The sequence below is a fragment of the Babylonia areolata genome, chromosome 26 (assembly GCF_041734735.1).
Source record: "Babylonia areolata isolate BAREFJ2019XMU chromosome 26, ASM4173473v1, whole genome shotgun sequence".
Taxonomy (NCBI): Eukaryota; Metazoa; Mollusca; class Gastropoda; order Neogastropoda; family Buccinidae; genus Babylonia; species Babylonia areolata.
The window spans coordinates 9932311-9949904 of record NC_134901.1 but is presented as its reverse complement, the minus strand read 5'-3'; the positions used below and the strand labels follow the sequence as shown (position 1 = coordinate 9949904).

At 42.7% G+C, this 17594-nt stretch overlaps 1 protein-coding gene across 1 annotated transcript in view; it reads right to left on the bottom strand.

The window, feature by feature from the left end:
* Nucleotides 1–7326, bottom strand: part of LOC143300710 (uncharacterized) — an 11610-nt gene extending 4284 nt beyond the window's left edge. The window contains exons 1-2 of the mRNA XM_076614583.1: nucleotides 6246–7326; nucleotides 2603–2749 (exon numbers count right to left, since the gene is read on the bottom strand). Coding sequence (XP_076470698.1) covers nucleotides 2603–2749; nucleotides 6246–6696 — 598 coding nt within the window. The 5' untranslated portion in view covers nucleotides 6697–7326. The remainder of the gene's footprint in view (nucleotides 1–2602; nucleotides 2750–6245) is intronic.
* Nucleotides 7327–17594: the final 10268 nt, after the last annotated feature.

The following is a 17594-nucleotide window of genomic DNA, read 5'->3' as shown; positions in this document are numbered from 1 at the left end:
TCTATATTATCATCATCCATATCAGTCAGTCAATCAGTCATATCACCTGTTTCAGTGTTATCATCATCTATATTATCATCCATATCAGTCAATCAATCAGTCATATCACCTGTTTCAGTGTTATCATCATCTATATTATCATCCATATCAGTCAATCAGTCAGTCATATCACCTGTTTCAGTGTTATCATCATCTATATCATCATCCATATCAGTCAATCAGTCAGTCATATCACCTGTTTCAGTGTTATCATCATCTATATTATCATCCATATCAGTCACTCAGTCGGTCATATCACCTGTTTCAGCGTTGTCATCATCTATATTATCATCATCCATATCAGTCAATCAGTCAGTCATATCACCTGTTTAAGTGTTATCATCATCTATATTATCATCCATATCAGTCAATCAGTCAGTCATATCACCTGATTCAGTGTTATCATCATCTATATTATCATCCATATCAGTCAATCAGTCAGTCAGAACACCTGATTCAGTGTTATCATCATCTATATTATCATCCATATCAGTCAATCAGTCAGTCATATCACCTGTTTCAGTGTTATCATCATCTATATTATCATCCGTATCAGTCAATCAGTCAGTCATATCACCTGTTTCAGTGTTATCATCATCTATATTATCATCCGTATCAGTCAATCAGTCAGTCATATCACCTGTTTCAGTGTTATCATCATCTATATTATCATCCATATCAGTCAATCAGTCAGTCAGAACACCTGATTCAGTGTTATCATCATCTATATTATCATCCATATCAGTCAATCAGTCAGTCAGAACACCTGTTTCAGTGTTATCATCATCTATATTATCATCATCCATATCAGTCAGTCAATCAGTCATATCACCTGTTTCAGTGTTATCATCATCTATATTATCATCCATATCAGTCAATCAATCAGTCATATCACCTGTTTCAGTGTTATCATCATCTATATTATCATCCATATCAGTCAATCAGTCAGTCATATCACCTGTTTCAGTGTTATCATCATCTATATCATCATCCATATCAGTCAATCAGTCAGTCATATCACCTGTTTCAGTGTTATCATCATCTATATTATCATCCATATCAGTCACTCAGTCGGTCATATCACCTGTTTCAGCGTTGTCATCATCTATATTATCATCATCCATATCAGTCAATCAGTCAGTCATATCACCTGTTTAAGTGTTATCATCATCTATATTATCATCCATATCAGTCAATCAGTCAGTCATATCACCTGTTTCAGTGTTATCATCATCTATATTATCATCCATATCAGTCAATCAGTCAGTCAGAACACCTGATTCAGTGTTATCATCATCTATATTATCATCCATATCAGTCAATCAATCAGTCATATCACCTGTTTAAGTGTTATCATCATCTATATTATCATCCATATCAGTCAATCAGTCAGTCATATCACCTGTTTCAGTGTTATCATCATCTATATTATCATCCATATCAGTCAATCAGTCAGTCAGAACACCTGATTCAGTGTTATCATCATCTATATTATCATCCGTATCAGGCAATCAATCAGTCATATCACCTGTTTAAGTGTTATCATCATCTATATTATCATCCATATCAGTCAATCAGTCAGTCAGAACACCTGTTTCAGTGTTATCATCATCTATATCATCATCCATATCAGTCAATCAGTCAGTCAGAACACCTGTTTCTTCAGTGTTATCATCATCTATATCATTATCATCCGTATCAGTCAATCAGTCAGTCATATCACCTGTTTCAGTGTTATCATCATCTATATTATCATCCATATCAGTCAATCAATCAGTCATATCACCTGTTTCTTCAGTGTTATCATCATCTGTATTATCATCATCCATATCAGTCAATCAGTCAGTCAGATCACCTGTTTCAGTGTTATCATCATCTATATCATCATCCATATCAGTCAATCAGTCAGTCAGAACACCTGTTTCAGTGTTATCATCATCTATATTATCATCATCCATATCAGTCAGTCAATCAGTCAGTCATATCACCTGTTTCAGTGTTATCATCATCAATATCAGTCAGTCAATCAGTCAGTCAGATCACCTGTTTCAGTGTTATCATCATCTATATTATCATCATCCATATCAGTCAATCAGTCAGTCATATCACCTGTTTCAGTGTTTATCATCATCTATATTGATGGCCTAGAGGTAACGCGTCCGCCTAGAAAGCGAGAGAATCTGAGCGCGTTGGTTCGAATCACGGCTCAACCGCCGATATTTTCTCCCCCTTCCACTAGACCTTGAGTATGGTGGTCTGGGCGCTAGTCATTCGGATATAGACGATAAACCGAGGTCCCGTGTGCAGCATGCACTAGCGCACGTAAAAGAAACCACGGCAACAAAAGGGTTGTTCCTGGCAAAAATTCTAAAGAAAAATCCACTTCGACAGGAAAAAAAACTAATAAAACTGCACGCAGGAAAAAAACAAACAAACAAAAATGGGTGGTGGTGTAGTATAGCAACGCGCTCTCCCTGGGGACAGCAGCCCGAATTTCACACAGAGAAATTTTTGTGGTGATAAAAAGAAATACAAATACTGTCACCATCCACAGTGGGATCACCTGTTTCAGCACTGTAGGCCTGCCCGTTGTTGGTGAGGACTGTGTCGAAGATGACGGTGTCCAGGGGCTTCAGCTCCCGGTTGTAGCTCAGCTTGGCCGAGAAAGAGATGGAGGGGGTCCGCCTGGAACTGCTCCCTTCAGCGGGGGCTGCAAGGAAGGTTTGGTTGGTATGTTTCGTGTTTGACATTGAAATCCTGGATGTAAACTATTCGTATTTCGTGTACCATCAACAGCGACTACTGTAGTGGTGGTGGTGGTAGTAGTAGTTGTTGTTGTTGTTGTTGTTGTTTTATTATTATTATTATTATTATTACTACTACTACCTTTTTATATTATAATTATTATCTATTTATTTATTTATTTATGTAAGCTTATCTATTATTTATTCACCTTTTTTTTCTTTTTTCTTTTTCTCAAGGCCTGACTAAGCGCGTTGGGTTACGCTGCTGGTCAGGCATCTGCTTGGCAGATGTGGTGTAGCGTATATGGATTTGTCCGAACGCAGTGACGCCTCCTTGAGCTACTGAAACTGAAACTGTTGTTGTTGTTGCTGTTGTTGTGGCGGCGGCGGCAGCATGAGTACGAGTACGTAGTAAGCAGCAGTAATAAATGCAATAAAGATAGAAGCAACTCCTGTGGCACCCGTAATAGCAGCAGCAATAACAATAACACTACTGACGTTAGCTGCAGCAGTAGCAGCAGCAGCAACAGCAGTAGTAGTAGTAGTAGTACCTGAAAAGAATCAAGTTAATAAATAATAAGCTGCAAGCAATTATTGTATGTGAAATCATTTAGAAAAGCTGTTGTTTTTCTTTTATTGACTCACTTGTGTAAACAAAGTGAGTCTATGTTTTAACCCGGTGTTCGGTTGTCTCTGTGTGTGTGTGTGTGTGTGTGTGTGTGTGTCTGTGGTAAACTTTAACATTGACATTTTCTCTGCAAATACTTTGTCAGTTGACACCAAATTAGGCATAAAAATAGGAAAAATTCAGTTCTTTCCAGTCATCTTGTTTAAAACAATATTGCACCTCTGGGATGGGCACAAAAAAAATAAAAAATGAAGCCTAATTATATGCAAACTGCATTTACTGTTATTTTTATATTTTTTGTATTCTCTATATTTGGCACTTTGATATGATATTCTGACCCAACAACAAGAGCAGTCATTATTATCATTTTTTGTTCAAACAGGAACTTCTTTTGCTAAGCATGGAAGTTTTATTTATTTGCAAACGTTTTGGTGCAGATAGTGAAAAAGGGAATTTACTCTGTAATTAATGCTAGGGGACTTAATTTGCTTTAAACTGATCTTTCTCATCTTAAACATTACATTTTGAAATTATACTCAATACATGAAAAGCTTGGATTTTTTTTTTTAAGTGTATCACAAGTGAGTCTTGAAGGCCTTGCCTCTCTTGTTTTTTTGTTTTTTTGTGTGTTTTTTTCCCTGTAGTATGGTTGTTATTGTTGGTATTGTGATTGTGTATATTTTTCAGCATTGTTATTCTTATTAATGATTTGTTATCATTGCTTTCCTCTCCTTCATTATTAGATGAACAGAGATCAGTGCATTAGGTCTGTGGTAGTCTTGGTATTATAGAAATTTTATGTGGCTGTGTGAGACACACAGACAGACAGACAGAGACACAGACAGAGACACAGACACAGAGAGGGATGGAAAAGAAGAGAGAGAGTGGGGAGGTGTTGTTCTGCGGGGGGGAGGTGGGGGAGAGAGAGCATGCGAGAGCTGCCATTGTTTTCTGTGGTTTTTGGATGTGGAGTGACTGATGATTATCATTTTGATATCATATCCCGTTTGCCCATACCAACTTCTTCTATTTGAAGCCAGTAAAGAGCCTTGAAATCTTGGTCTTGAAGTTGGAGTAATAGTAGCGGAACATGTCTTTTTTGTTTCACTGTCTGTCTCTGTCTCTGTGACTCTCTCTCTCTCTCTCTCTCTCTCTCTCTCTCTCTTGCTTTATCTCTCACGCGCACGGTGCACACACACACACACACACACACACACACAAACATCCCCACACCACACCACTCTTCTTCCACCACCCACACCCCCCCTCTCCAAAACTCACCATGCTTACTACCCTTTCCCACCCAGCCACAGCCCACACCACACCACGCCACACCACGCCCCACCACACCACACCACACCACGCCCCACCACACCACGCCCCACCCCACCACACCAGGCCACTCCACACCACACCACGCCACACCACACCACACCACACCACACCACGCCCCACCACACCACACCACACCCCACCACACCACACCACACCACACCACGCCACTCCACACTACCCTACACCACACCACGCCACACCACACCACACCACACCACGCCCCACCACACCACGCCCCACCACGCCACACCACACCCCACCACGCCCCACCACACCACGCCACACCACACCACACCACACCACGCCCCACCACACCACGCCACACCACACCCCACCACACCACGCCCCACCACGCCACACCACACCCCACCACACCACGCCCCACCACACCACGCCACACCCCACCACACCACGCCCACCACACCACGCCACACCACACCACGCCACACCACACCCCACCACGCCCCACCACACCACGCCACACCCCACCACACCACGCCCCACCACGCCACACCACACCCCACCACACCACGCCCCACCACACCACACCCCACCACACCACGCCACACCACACCCCACCACACCACACCACACCACACCACACCACACCAAACAAAACCACGCCCCACCACGCCACACCACACCACACCCCACCACACCACACCACACCACACCACACCCCACCAAACAAAACCACGCCCCACCACGCCATGCCACACCACACCCCACCACGCCCCACCACACCACACCCCACCACACCACGCCCCACCACACCACACCCCACCAAACAAAACCACGCCCCACCACGCCACACCACGCCACACCACACCCCACCACGCCCCACCACACCACACCCCACCACACCACACCCCACCAAACAAAACCACACCACACCACGCCACACCACACCCCACCACACCAAACAAAACCACACCACACCACGCCACACCACACCACGCCCCACCACACCACACCACGCCACACCACACCACGCCCCACCACACCACACCACGCCACACCACACCACGCCCCACCACACTACACCCCACCAAACAAAACCACACCACACCACGCCCCACCACACCACACCACACCACGCCACGCCCCACCACACCACACCACACCACGCCCCACCACACCACACCACACCACACCACGCCCCACCACACCACACCCCACACCAAACAAAACCACACCACACCACGCCCCACCACACCACACCACACCACACCACGCCCCACCACACCACACCCCACCACACCAAACAAAACCACACCACACCACGCCACACAACACCACACCACGCCCCACCACGCCACGCCACACCACGCCACACCCCGTGACACCACACCACGCCCCACCACACCACACCAGACGACACCACACCACGCCACACCACACCACACCACACTACCCACCCTCCTTCCACCACCCACATCCCCCCATCCCCTACCCACCCACCCACCTCAACCACACACACCGCTCTTCACAAGCCTCACCAAGCTCCTTGGGACTGGAACCACGACCCGCGGCGCTCCCGTTCTTGACCAGACCCTGCACCAGGGCTCTGACGTCGTACAGCTCGGACACGTAGGTCTCCAGGGCTCCCTTCAGCTCCAGCCTCTGAACCCTCTCCTCCTCCACCTCCTTCTTCAGCAGGTTCAGCTCACGTGCGCACGTGCAGTTGAGTCCACCGGCTGCCCACGAGCTGAAAGCGGCGCCACGTGGCTTCATGGCAACACCAACGCCGCCACCTCCGCCTCCGCCACGGCGAGCTCGGGACTCTTCGGGGTGGTTGTGGGCCTGGGATGAGATGGGGGAGAGGAGGAGGAGGAAGAGGAAGACGAGGAGGAATTGGGGCAGGGTGAAGAAGGGTACCCTGCTGCTGTGGCTGCTGTTGTTACGAAGAATCGAAGGCTGAGGACGATGTTTTAAGGCGGAAGACATCATTGAGTTGATTTGAAGAGGAAGGCTCGTTTCCGTCGTTTTTGTTTTTGTTGTTTTTTGTCGTTGTTTTCAGGGTAAGCCTGGTGATTCGTTTGTTTGAGAGCGTTTGAGAGAACTTGTTTGTTCTTGTTCTTCTTCTTCTGGTTTTTAAAGGCTGTTGAAGGAGTGACTTTCTTCTTCTTCTTCAGAAAGGCGTTTATTCCCTCACAAATTTCTTAGCTCAAACAGTCCTGTTATCTAAGAAACCTAGTATTGATGCTGACAGATTCCCAAGCTGACGATGAGTAAACTTTAACTTTTATAAAGGTGTTCAAACGTTTGATTTTGTTGTTGTTGTTGTTTTGTTTTGTTTTGTTTTTTTGTTTTTGTTTTGTTTGTTTGCAGGCAAAATTCAGCACAGCTCCAGTCAACTGCGATCGAAATCACTTTAGAAGATCCAGATTCTGAGAAAAAAGGACAAAAAAAACCCAGTCACTTTCTTTGTAAACAGCTGAACAGGGAATATGATTCGTTCCCTTGAAACTTAGCTGATTTTACATACAATAATCTTTCTGGTGGGTTGTTGTTGTTTTTTCCTGGAATGAACGCAGTGATTTTCTTGCTCTGTGGTCCTTAGCTTGCTTTTTATTCGGAGTGAGGGCTTGCGCGGAAGACAGAGCCTTTATAAAGCAGCCCACTTTGAGGAGCATGCCTCGCCTATCTATGGGAGACAAACATGTCACTCGCGGGGCTATGCCTCTGGGGTTATTGGCCCTGACCAAAGTCAACACAGAGGAGATGGCTCCGGTGGATGTTTCAACACAAATATTTGTTTGTTTGCGGTTTCGGCCTCGGCGCAGGGACACACACACACACACACACACACACACACAACGGACCTGAGCACAACGCTTCTTCCTTCTGGTGTCAGGAATGGCGAAAGTCAATGGTGGGGTTGGGTAGAGGTGGAGGAAAGTGGGGGAACCTGAGCGCGTGCGTGTACGTATGTGTGTGTGTGTGTGTACGTGTACGTGCGTGTGAACGAAGCCTGCCTGAACGACACAGGAAACGAACGGTGATGAGCACTACAGGACTCTATCAGTCGGCTCTACTCAGCCTGTCGTGCAAATGACTCCGTGTTTGTAGGGCGCTTAGAGGCTTCGTCTGTGACCAAGGACAGGTGCAATATAATTTGTATTTGTATTTCTTTTTATCACAACAGTTTTCTCTGTGTGAAATTCGGGCTGCTCTACCCAGGGAGAGCGCGTCGCTACACTACAGCACCATCCATTTTTTTGTATTTTTTCCTGCGTGCAGTTTTATTTGATTTTCCTATCGAAGTGGATTTTCCTACAGAATTTTGCCAGGAACAACCCTTTTGTTGCCGTTGGTTCTTTTACGTGCGCTATGTGCATGCTGCACACGGGACCTCGGCTTATCGTCTCATCCGAATGACTAGCGTCCAGACCACCACTCAAGGTCTAGTGGAGGGCCGGAGAAAATATCGGCGGCTGAGCAGTGATTCGAACCAGCGCGCTCAGATTCTCTCGTTTCCTAGGTGGACGCGTTATCTCTTGGCCATCACTCCACACACAAGTATCTGTATCAACAGATGAGGGATGATGCAAAGTGAAGCGAACTTCGGTGATCAGTCCTGATCCATGGGGGCACCGAAAGTTTGTTCTGGTTTGACAAAATAAATGAATAAATGGATATATAGAAAATTAATAAATGAATGATGAATAAATTATCAACTTGATAAATAGATATACTAACTGAAATCACGGTTCGCTCACTCATGCATGTATGCGTACGTAAGTCTACCACACAATCACACATACACTAAATCAATCAATCTGTCCCTCCCCCGCCCCCCACCCGGCCACTGACTCTCTCTCTCTCTCTCTCTCTCTCAAAAATACAATGGTAGGAATCCTCACCAAATTTGTGACGTAACTTTGCCATATCCAAACCATCATCAGGAACTCAACGTACAGCAATAAAAACCCGACTCGACAACTTTTTTTTTCAGTTCCCCTTCGCGGCAAATGTTGTGTTTTTTTTATGCATTCAATGCCAGTGTACATAAACATAACGCCAAGCGACAAAGATACAAGTTATCTCATTATTACATTTCTCGTGTGTGTGGTTTTTTTTGGTTTTTTTTTTTTTTTCAAAGATGTAAAAAGTCAGGTGTGACATGCATAGGCTAAATGTTGGGAGAAACAAAGTCAATGAATTAAATCAGTATAATCATGGTATCACCACCATCATCACTGACCCTTTCTTTTATTTCTTTTTTCTGTTTAACCCTGACAAAGTTTGTCAACTTGTGTGTGTGTGTGTGTGTGTGTGTGTGTGTGTGTCTGTGTGTGGAGTGATGGCCCAGTGTAACCGCGTGCACCTAGGAAGGGAGAGAATATGAGCGAGCGTAATCAGATCCCACACTCGCCAGAATTTCCTCCCCTTCCACTGGACCTTGATCTGGTCCATCACGAGATGAGACGATGAACTGAGGTCCCGTGTGCAGCATGTAAGAAAGAGTTGTCTCTGACAAAATTATGCTGAAAAATCCACTTTGATAGTAAAACAATTACATTTGCACAAAAAACAACAACAACAGCAACAACAACAACAACAACAAAGGCAAGGCCTTCAAGACTCACTTGTGATATACACTCAAACGGGAAAAAAAAAAAAGATTATGATAATAAAACTTATAAGATTAAAAAAAAAATTTTGAAATGTGTTCTCTATTCGTTATTATAACTATACAAAGATCCGCGTTAAAAAAAAGAAAGTATATGATGATAATGAAACTTATTAAAATTAGTTTGTTGAAACTGTGATCTCCATTCGTTCAAGTTAGTATAGGGTAGGTATGCCAAATTGCGAACGGTCCAGTCGAAGCGTCCAGCTCAACATGTGTAGTATAAAAAAAATAATAATAATAACGTGTCATAAGATAGGATAACGTAGTTCTTTTGGTTTTGAAGCCTTTCTCCGACTGGTTGCACCAGGAAAAATTCGTCTGCTCATTCTTTTCAACGTTTTGTCGACGTTTGAAATAGCAGGGGTGCCTGAGGGTAAATGCGAATGGGCAAAGCTAACTGCGAACGATGGCTTTGGGTCATGTAGATAATTAACACACAGAAACAGGTCTTTAATTCATTAGACATAACATATTATTGGAACATCGCACCAGATTGTTGTATTGTTGGTTTAGATCATACATGCACACAAACAGACATTTAAACACACATACTGCCCACCGCACACAAACACAGCCTTTTCAGAGTGCTAAGTAATTGTGCAGCATCGTTCGCAAAGACTCACGTCAAAATATCCTGTGGTCTAATTGCAAACGACACTATTTTGCAGATTCCTGTCAAAACTCACGCTCTGACCTGTCACCAATATGCTTTCTTGAATTCTCCCAGCACTGGTCATACTGAAATCAACTATTTGAAACTGTGCCAAAATTCAAGTCCCACAACTTGCTTCCCTTGATTTTAGGATTGTGAGAGCACGTTTGTAACTCTGGTCGGCAGTGGTGCATGAAGAGAAGAAAGAGCGCGGAAATAAACAGAAATAACTGTTTGACTGGTTCTTGGAAATGGATATTCATAAAGGTATTAGAAAATGATCGAAGCAGACGTTAAATTGTGAAATGCAACCGTTAAACGAATCGTTCGCAATTACAATTAACCATACCTACCTTAATTACATAAAGCTTCGCGTTAAAAAAAAATTTTTTTAAGGGTTCCACACAAATTCGACCCAAAGGTGTTCGAAACGAGAATGAGTGGTTTTATCCACTGCGCTGACGCGGCTTCGACGATGACATTCAAAAATTATCATTAATTTTTAGCATCTTATTTTAGTGGAATAAATCTACAACGGTAACCGAAGTGATAACGCTGTTTAAATCACGTTATTTTGCTATATCTCGGATATAAGAAGTCCGAGGTAAAGGAAATGTTCCCATCGCATCAAACACATGCAATATGTGTCCGTTTTTAACAAATCTGCAGAGATCCATGTTCGACAAGCTCTGAACGCTCACTGAGAAACTACGACACCATCCATTCAATTTATCTTTTCTGTTCATTCTAGTTACTTCAGTATCCACTTAAAAATATTCATATGCAGTAAACGAGCCGACAATTATTGAAGAAATTCTTTTAACTTGGCGGTAAAGGAGACGTTGCCATCGCGTCAGGCTTTGCAACATGTTTTGTCAAGATCTGCACAGACCACTGTAGACAAGGTTGACCTGAACTCTGTGAAACGGTCAATTCAAATTTTCTTTTATGTTCATTCTAGTTAATTCAGTGTCCACTTAAAAATATTCATATGCAGTAAACACGTCAATAATGTAGTTAGTGTCACTGTATGTGTTCTGACAAGATTTTGTATTTCTTTGCTTTTAATTGCAAACAGGAAAAACGAGGTCATGGCGTCTTCTTTACACACATTGCCTGCATTTGGGCAACTCAAAGTGTTAACAGTGTTTTCGGAATTCCGGATCGAGCATCAACGAAATAAACCGTTAATAATTCAGAAATACGGCTAAATTCGGGAGACGTTCAACCTGTTATTGGTATGACTGTGAAGATTTTTTTCCTACTATGTTTAAGCCAAATTTGGTATTGGTGAACAAAGTATTTCCAGAGAAAATGGCAATGTTAAAGTTTACTACGGACACATACACACGCGAGCGCGCGTGCGCGCGCACAAACACACACACACACACACACACACACACACCGGGTTATAACACAGACTCACGGTTTTTTACACAAGTGAGTCAAAAATGGCGTGGTGCTGCACTTTGGCGACGCGCCATCCTGGGAGAGAGAGCAGCCGGAATCCATTTCACAGAGATATCTGTTGTGGCAAAAAGTACTGTGGTTCGTCCGTCGGGATCGACGAGGACCATCTAGTCATCCTGGGGGTGGGTGGGTTGGGCTCTGTGGGTGCGCAGATGACTGGTCAGGCCAATCCGCGCCCGGAAGGTTCTGACGCAGTGTGGACAGGGGATGGTGGCGGCTGTCGGGGACTTGCTGGCACTGCTTTTCCTGGCCTGTCAGCGTTGCTCTGCTGCAGCGATTCTGTTGGCCTCACAGGATTTGGCGCCTTTGTGGACAGCTGAATGCCACTTTGGAAGCTTTCAGAGTGTCTTTGAAGCGCTTCTTTTGGCCTCCATGGGAGCGCTTGCCATGTTGGAGTTCGCCATACAGCAGTTTCTTGGGGAGCCGGTGGTCTGGCATGCGAACTACATGGCCTGCCCAGCGCAGCTGGGCCTGCATCAAGATGGTAAAGATGCTGGGCAAGTTTGCACGAGTGAGCATCTCTGTGTCAGGGATCTTCTCTTGCCACTTTATGTCGAGAAGTTTTCTGAGACTGGTGGTGTAGAAGTGGTTCAGCTTTTTGGCGTGGCGTTTGTAGACCGTCCATGATTCACATCCATAGAGCAGTGTGGTGAGAACTATGGCCTTGTATACTTTGAGCTTCGTCTCCAGGGTGATGCCTCTCCTGTTCCAAACGTTCTTATGGAGTCTGCCGAAGGCAGCGCTGGCTTTGGCGAGTCTGGCATTCACCTCGTCGTCGATGACAACTGTGCGCGAGAGTGTACTGCCCAGGTATGTGAACTTGTCCACCGCGTTCAGTTGCTGCCAGTTGATGAAGATGTTTGATTCAACATAAGGCTTTCCTGGAGCTGGCTGGTGCATCACCTCAGTCTTCTTTGTGCTGATTGTGAGGCCAAAGTTGTCACAGGCAGCAGAGAACTTGTCGACACTGTGTTGCATGTCATCTTCAGAGGCAGCGTTGAGAGCGCAGTCATCAGCAAACAGGAAGTCGTTGACGGTGTCTGTCCTCACCTTGGTTTTTGCTTGAAGCCTCCTGAGGTTGAAGAGTGAGCCATCTGTGCGGTACCTGATGCCAATGCCTACGTCAGCGTCTCTGAAGGCATCTGTCAGCATGGCTGAAAACATGAGACTGAACAGGGTGGGGGCAAGAACACACCCTTGCTTGACTCCGTTGGAGACAGGGAATAGTTCTGAAATCTCTCCGTTGTCTTGGACTCGGGCGTGCATCCCATCGTGTAGTTGCCGTATGATGGTGATGAACTTTCTGGGACATCCGTACTTCGCCATTGATTCTCCAAAGGCCATCTCTGCTAACAGTATCGAAGACCTTGGTCAGATCGACATAGGTGGAGTAAAGGTCGGCGTTCTGTTCCTGCCACTTCTCCTGGAGCTGCCTGGCAGCAAACACCATGTCGATAGTCCCGCGTTCTTTCCGGAAGCCACACTGGCTCTCTGGTAGGAGACCTTGCTCAAGGTGCACTATGAGACGGTTGAGTAGCAATCTGGCCAGAGTCTTGCCTGCGACAGGACAGCAGGGATATTCCACAGCAGAGATATCTGTTGTGGCAAAAAGTACTACAATACAATACAATACACCGAATTGATTTCACACACAGATTTTTTTTAAATCTGTTGTGGAAAGAAGGCAGTCACGGTAATATAATACAATACAATACACCGAATCAATTTCACACAGAGAAAACTGTTGTGGCAAGAAGTAATACAACACAACACAACACAATACAACACAACACATTACAATATAACACAATACAATATTCACAACATGAACAGGAACTTTTAACGCACACCCAGAACTGACCAAGACAGATGTAAAGTGTTGGACGTCAGGATCACCAGTTCACCAGTGATCGGGGTTCGGGTCCCCGTTTCGGCATGGTGTTGTTTCCCTTGGAAACGTGACTAGGCACTTTTCTCTTTTCTCCCATTTTCCTCGCTCCACCCAAGTGTGATTGGATTTTTATCTGAATTCCGTCGAGAAAGGTTAAAATGGCGGAAGACGAGTTTTGACCACTTCCGGAAAAGGCTCTTTTTTTCTTTTCTTTTTTTTCTTTTTTTTTCTCTCTCTCTCTCTCTTTCTTCTTTTTCTTCTGGTTTTTTTTTTAAGCGATATCTTAAAACTGGTTGGCGTGGTTTCTTCCAATTCGTGAAAAGGAGCTTGAATATATCGCAAGAAACACGAGAAAATTTTTAAACCGTGGAAAATGGTTTCCTAGCTTAACAATACTAAGAAGAACGAAATTTAAAAAATCATTAAAGAAAGACAGGGATTTTTTTTTCCCCCATATGAAAAAGCAGTCAGAAACAGCGAGAGCTTCAGACAGAAACCAAAGGAAAAACTTTTTTTTTTTTAAACTTATGGTTCCAGATGAATATCAATCATCATGTTCTTTTGACGAATGTTGTTCTATGAAAATGGGAGTGCTCCCAAACAACAAGTATAATTTTTTCCAAAGATACAATTAAGGAACGATTCTACATTATCTATGGAACTGAATGTAATAATGTACCTTACCTACATTTTTTGGACAAAGCGTATATTTTCAAAAGAATGGTGTTTGAATTGTGATGGACTTGCTTTTAACCATGCATTGGTCTTTTTTTTGTCTTTTTTTTTTTTTTTTGGTATGATAGCAAAACTGACAAAAACTTATGGATGCTTCGCACATATTCCATTGATGGCCAAATTCTTTGAAAACAAATATCGAATCCGTAAAGTAAAGCCAACACTACAAATTTTGATAATAAAAAGATCTCAAACAGTCATATGAAGTTGACAAGGATGTTTTAAGAATAACCATGGAATATTACAAAGACCGGTGTACAGAAATTGGCACCAGACTAAGCTATACAATATGATCATGGAATCGACGGGCGCAATAGCCGAGTGATTAAAGCGTTGGACTGTCAATCTGAGAGTCCCGGGTTCGAATCACGGTGACAGCGCCTGGTGGGTAAAGGGTGGAGATTTTTACGATCTCCCAGGTCAACATATGTGCAGACCTGCTAGTGCCTGAACCCCCTTCGTGTGTATATGCAAGCAGAAGATCAAATACGCACGTTAAAGATCCTGTAATCCATGTCAGCGTTCGGTGGGTTATGGAAACAAGAACATACCCAGCATGCACACCCCCGAAAACGGAGTATGGATGCCTACATGGCGGGGTAAAAACGGTCATACACATAAAAGCCCACTTGTGTGCATACGAGTGAACGTGGGAGTTGCTGCCCACGAACGCAGAAGAAGAAGAAGATCATCGAATCAATATGTTCATCAATATGTATTGTTCTACCTACATTGTGTTGATGTGGAATCGTTAACATTCAGAGCACCATTCAGCTTTTACTTCCTAGTGTACAAATATATATCAATTTCGTATCTCTAAAGTTTTGTCTGATTTTTTTTTCTTGAAAAAAGAGCAGAAACATTTCTCTAAAAATCAGTTTGCTTTGAATTATTCTGTAATTATGCACAATTTTTAGATATATTTTAGATAATATCAAGGTGATGATGATGATAATAATAATAATACTGTACATTTACATAGCGCCCTTTCTCACTAAGAGCTCAAGGCGCTTTACATAAAAGAAAATATTACAAGTAACATAAAACACTCATGGCCACTCTTTGAAAAAACCCTCCCCCCACTCACACTCTCCCTTTCCCACTCTACGTACATCCAAAGTGAGCTGACATGGGTGGTGTTGGAGAAAAGGAAGCTGAGAGTACTTATAGATATAGGTTTTAAAAAGATGAGTCTTTAGTGATGAGCGAAAAGCATAAACAGAATCAGATGCACGGATATGATAAGAAAGGATATAACAATAATAATAATATTATTATTATTATTATTATTATCATTAATCATATTAATAATAACAACAACAACAACAACAGATTCAGTTTCAGTTTCTGTAGCTCAAGGAGGCGTCACTGCGTTCGGACAAATCCATATACGCTACACCACATCTGCCAAGCAGATGCCTGACCAGCAGCGTAACCCAACGCGCTTAGTCAGGCCTTGAGAAAAAAAAGGGTGAATAAATAATAGATAAATACATAAAAAAAGAAATACTACTAATAATGATAATATGTATAAGGCGCAAAAACTTGATGAAGTCAACTATAAGCATACATAAATAAATAAATACATAAATGAAAAAAGGTAATAATAATAATAACAATAATAATAAAATAAATAAATAAAAGCAGAACAAAGATAAGTGATTTTTCTGTGCATTTGATTAATAATTTATCATCGAGTTATTGTTTAATTTTTGAATTATTAGTAAATTATTGAGAGGGCTCAAGGATAAACTGTCCGTCAAATGCACGGAAAAATCACTTATCTTTGTTTTGGACAAAGTGATTTTTCTGTGTAATTGACTAATAATTTGTCATCGCGTTATTGTTTAATTATTGAATTATTAGTGAATTATAGGGAGGGCCCAAAATTGGTATAGCACCGGGCGAAACCACGCGAAGACAAACATTGTGCTTATGCAATGTTTAGCAGACACATCACAAGTGAGGCCTGTGTGGGCAGAATTTGAAATTGTGTAGCTGAAATGGTGTATTTGAAAACTGGATGTTAAAATCATGCAGTGAGTCAGTGTAAAAGTCTACCAGGTGTTAAAATCATACTGGTCAGTGTAACAGACAGTCTACAAGCTCCAGAACAAAGATAAGTGATTTTTCTGTGTATTTGATTAATAATTTATCATCGAGTTATTGTTTAATTTTTGAATTATTAGTAAATTATTGAGAGGGCTCAAGGATAAACTGTCCATCAAATGCACGGAAAAATCACTTATCTTTGTTGTGGACAAAGTGATTTTTCTGTGTAACTGACTGATAATTTGTCATCGCGTTATTGTTTAATTATTGAATCATTAGTGAATTATAGGGAGGGCCCAAAACTGGTGTAGCACCGGGCGAAACCACGCGAAGACAAACGTTGTGCTTATGCAATGTTTAGCAGACACATCACAAGTGAGGCCTGTGTGGGCAGAATTTGAAATTGTGTAGCTGAAACTGTGTATTTCAAAACAACAACAGAAGCAGCAGCAACAACATCCCTCTTCTTCTTCTTCTTCTTCTTCTTCCTCCTCTTCTTCGTTAACCTGCACATTCATGACACAGCATATAATGTGTGTGTGTGTGTGTGTGTGTGTGTGTAGTCACATTTTGGTGTGTGTACGTATCATAGATATAATGTTGTAAAAACAACAACAGAAGCAGCAGCAACAACATCCCTCTTCTTCTTCTTCTTCTTCTTCTTCCTCCTCTTCTTCGTTAACCTGCACATTCATGACACAGCAAATAATGTGTGTGTGTGTATGTGTGTGTGTGTGTGTGTGTGTGTGTGTGTGTGTGTGTGTGTGTGTGTGTAGTCACATTTTGGTGTGTGTATGTATCATAGATATAATGTTTTATGTTAACAAAAGCGTTTTTGTAAAGCACCTAGAGCAGATTTCTGGATAGTGTGCTATATAAGTATCCATTATTATTATTATTATACTAAATCAAGAAATATGTAACAGAAAGGAATAAAGGAAATAACTTTGGTTCATGTGCTCTCTCTCTCTCTCTCTTTCTCTCTCTCTCTTCCATCATTTTGAAGTGAGTTTACACAGATTTCTCTTTCAATGCAGGGGTGGGGGAAGAGCGAGGAAAATCGAAGACGAGGGGTGCGGGTTGGGGGTAAACCCTTCAATAGAAAAACAGCTTTTGGATGCCCCTTTGAAATTTTCATTTAAAGGGAGAGAGAAATTGTTGCCTGAAAAAAAAAAGACATGACAGGAGTTGCGTTCCTTACAAACTTGTCAGGTGCATCATACTGGAGTGGAGTTTAGTAAACAGCCTATTTTCGCTGATGTCTCGCTGCGACAGTAGGCGCATGTTGTTGCTGTTGTTGTGGACTTGTTGGACACTGTGTTAACCCGAGAAAGAATACAGAATGCTTTATTATTATAACAACAGAAACCAATGTGTACAAAGGTAGGCCTGTGCCTGCTGTGACACTC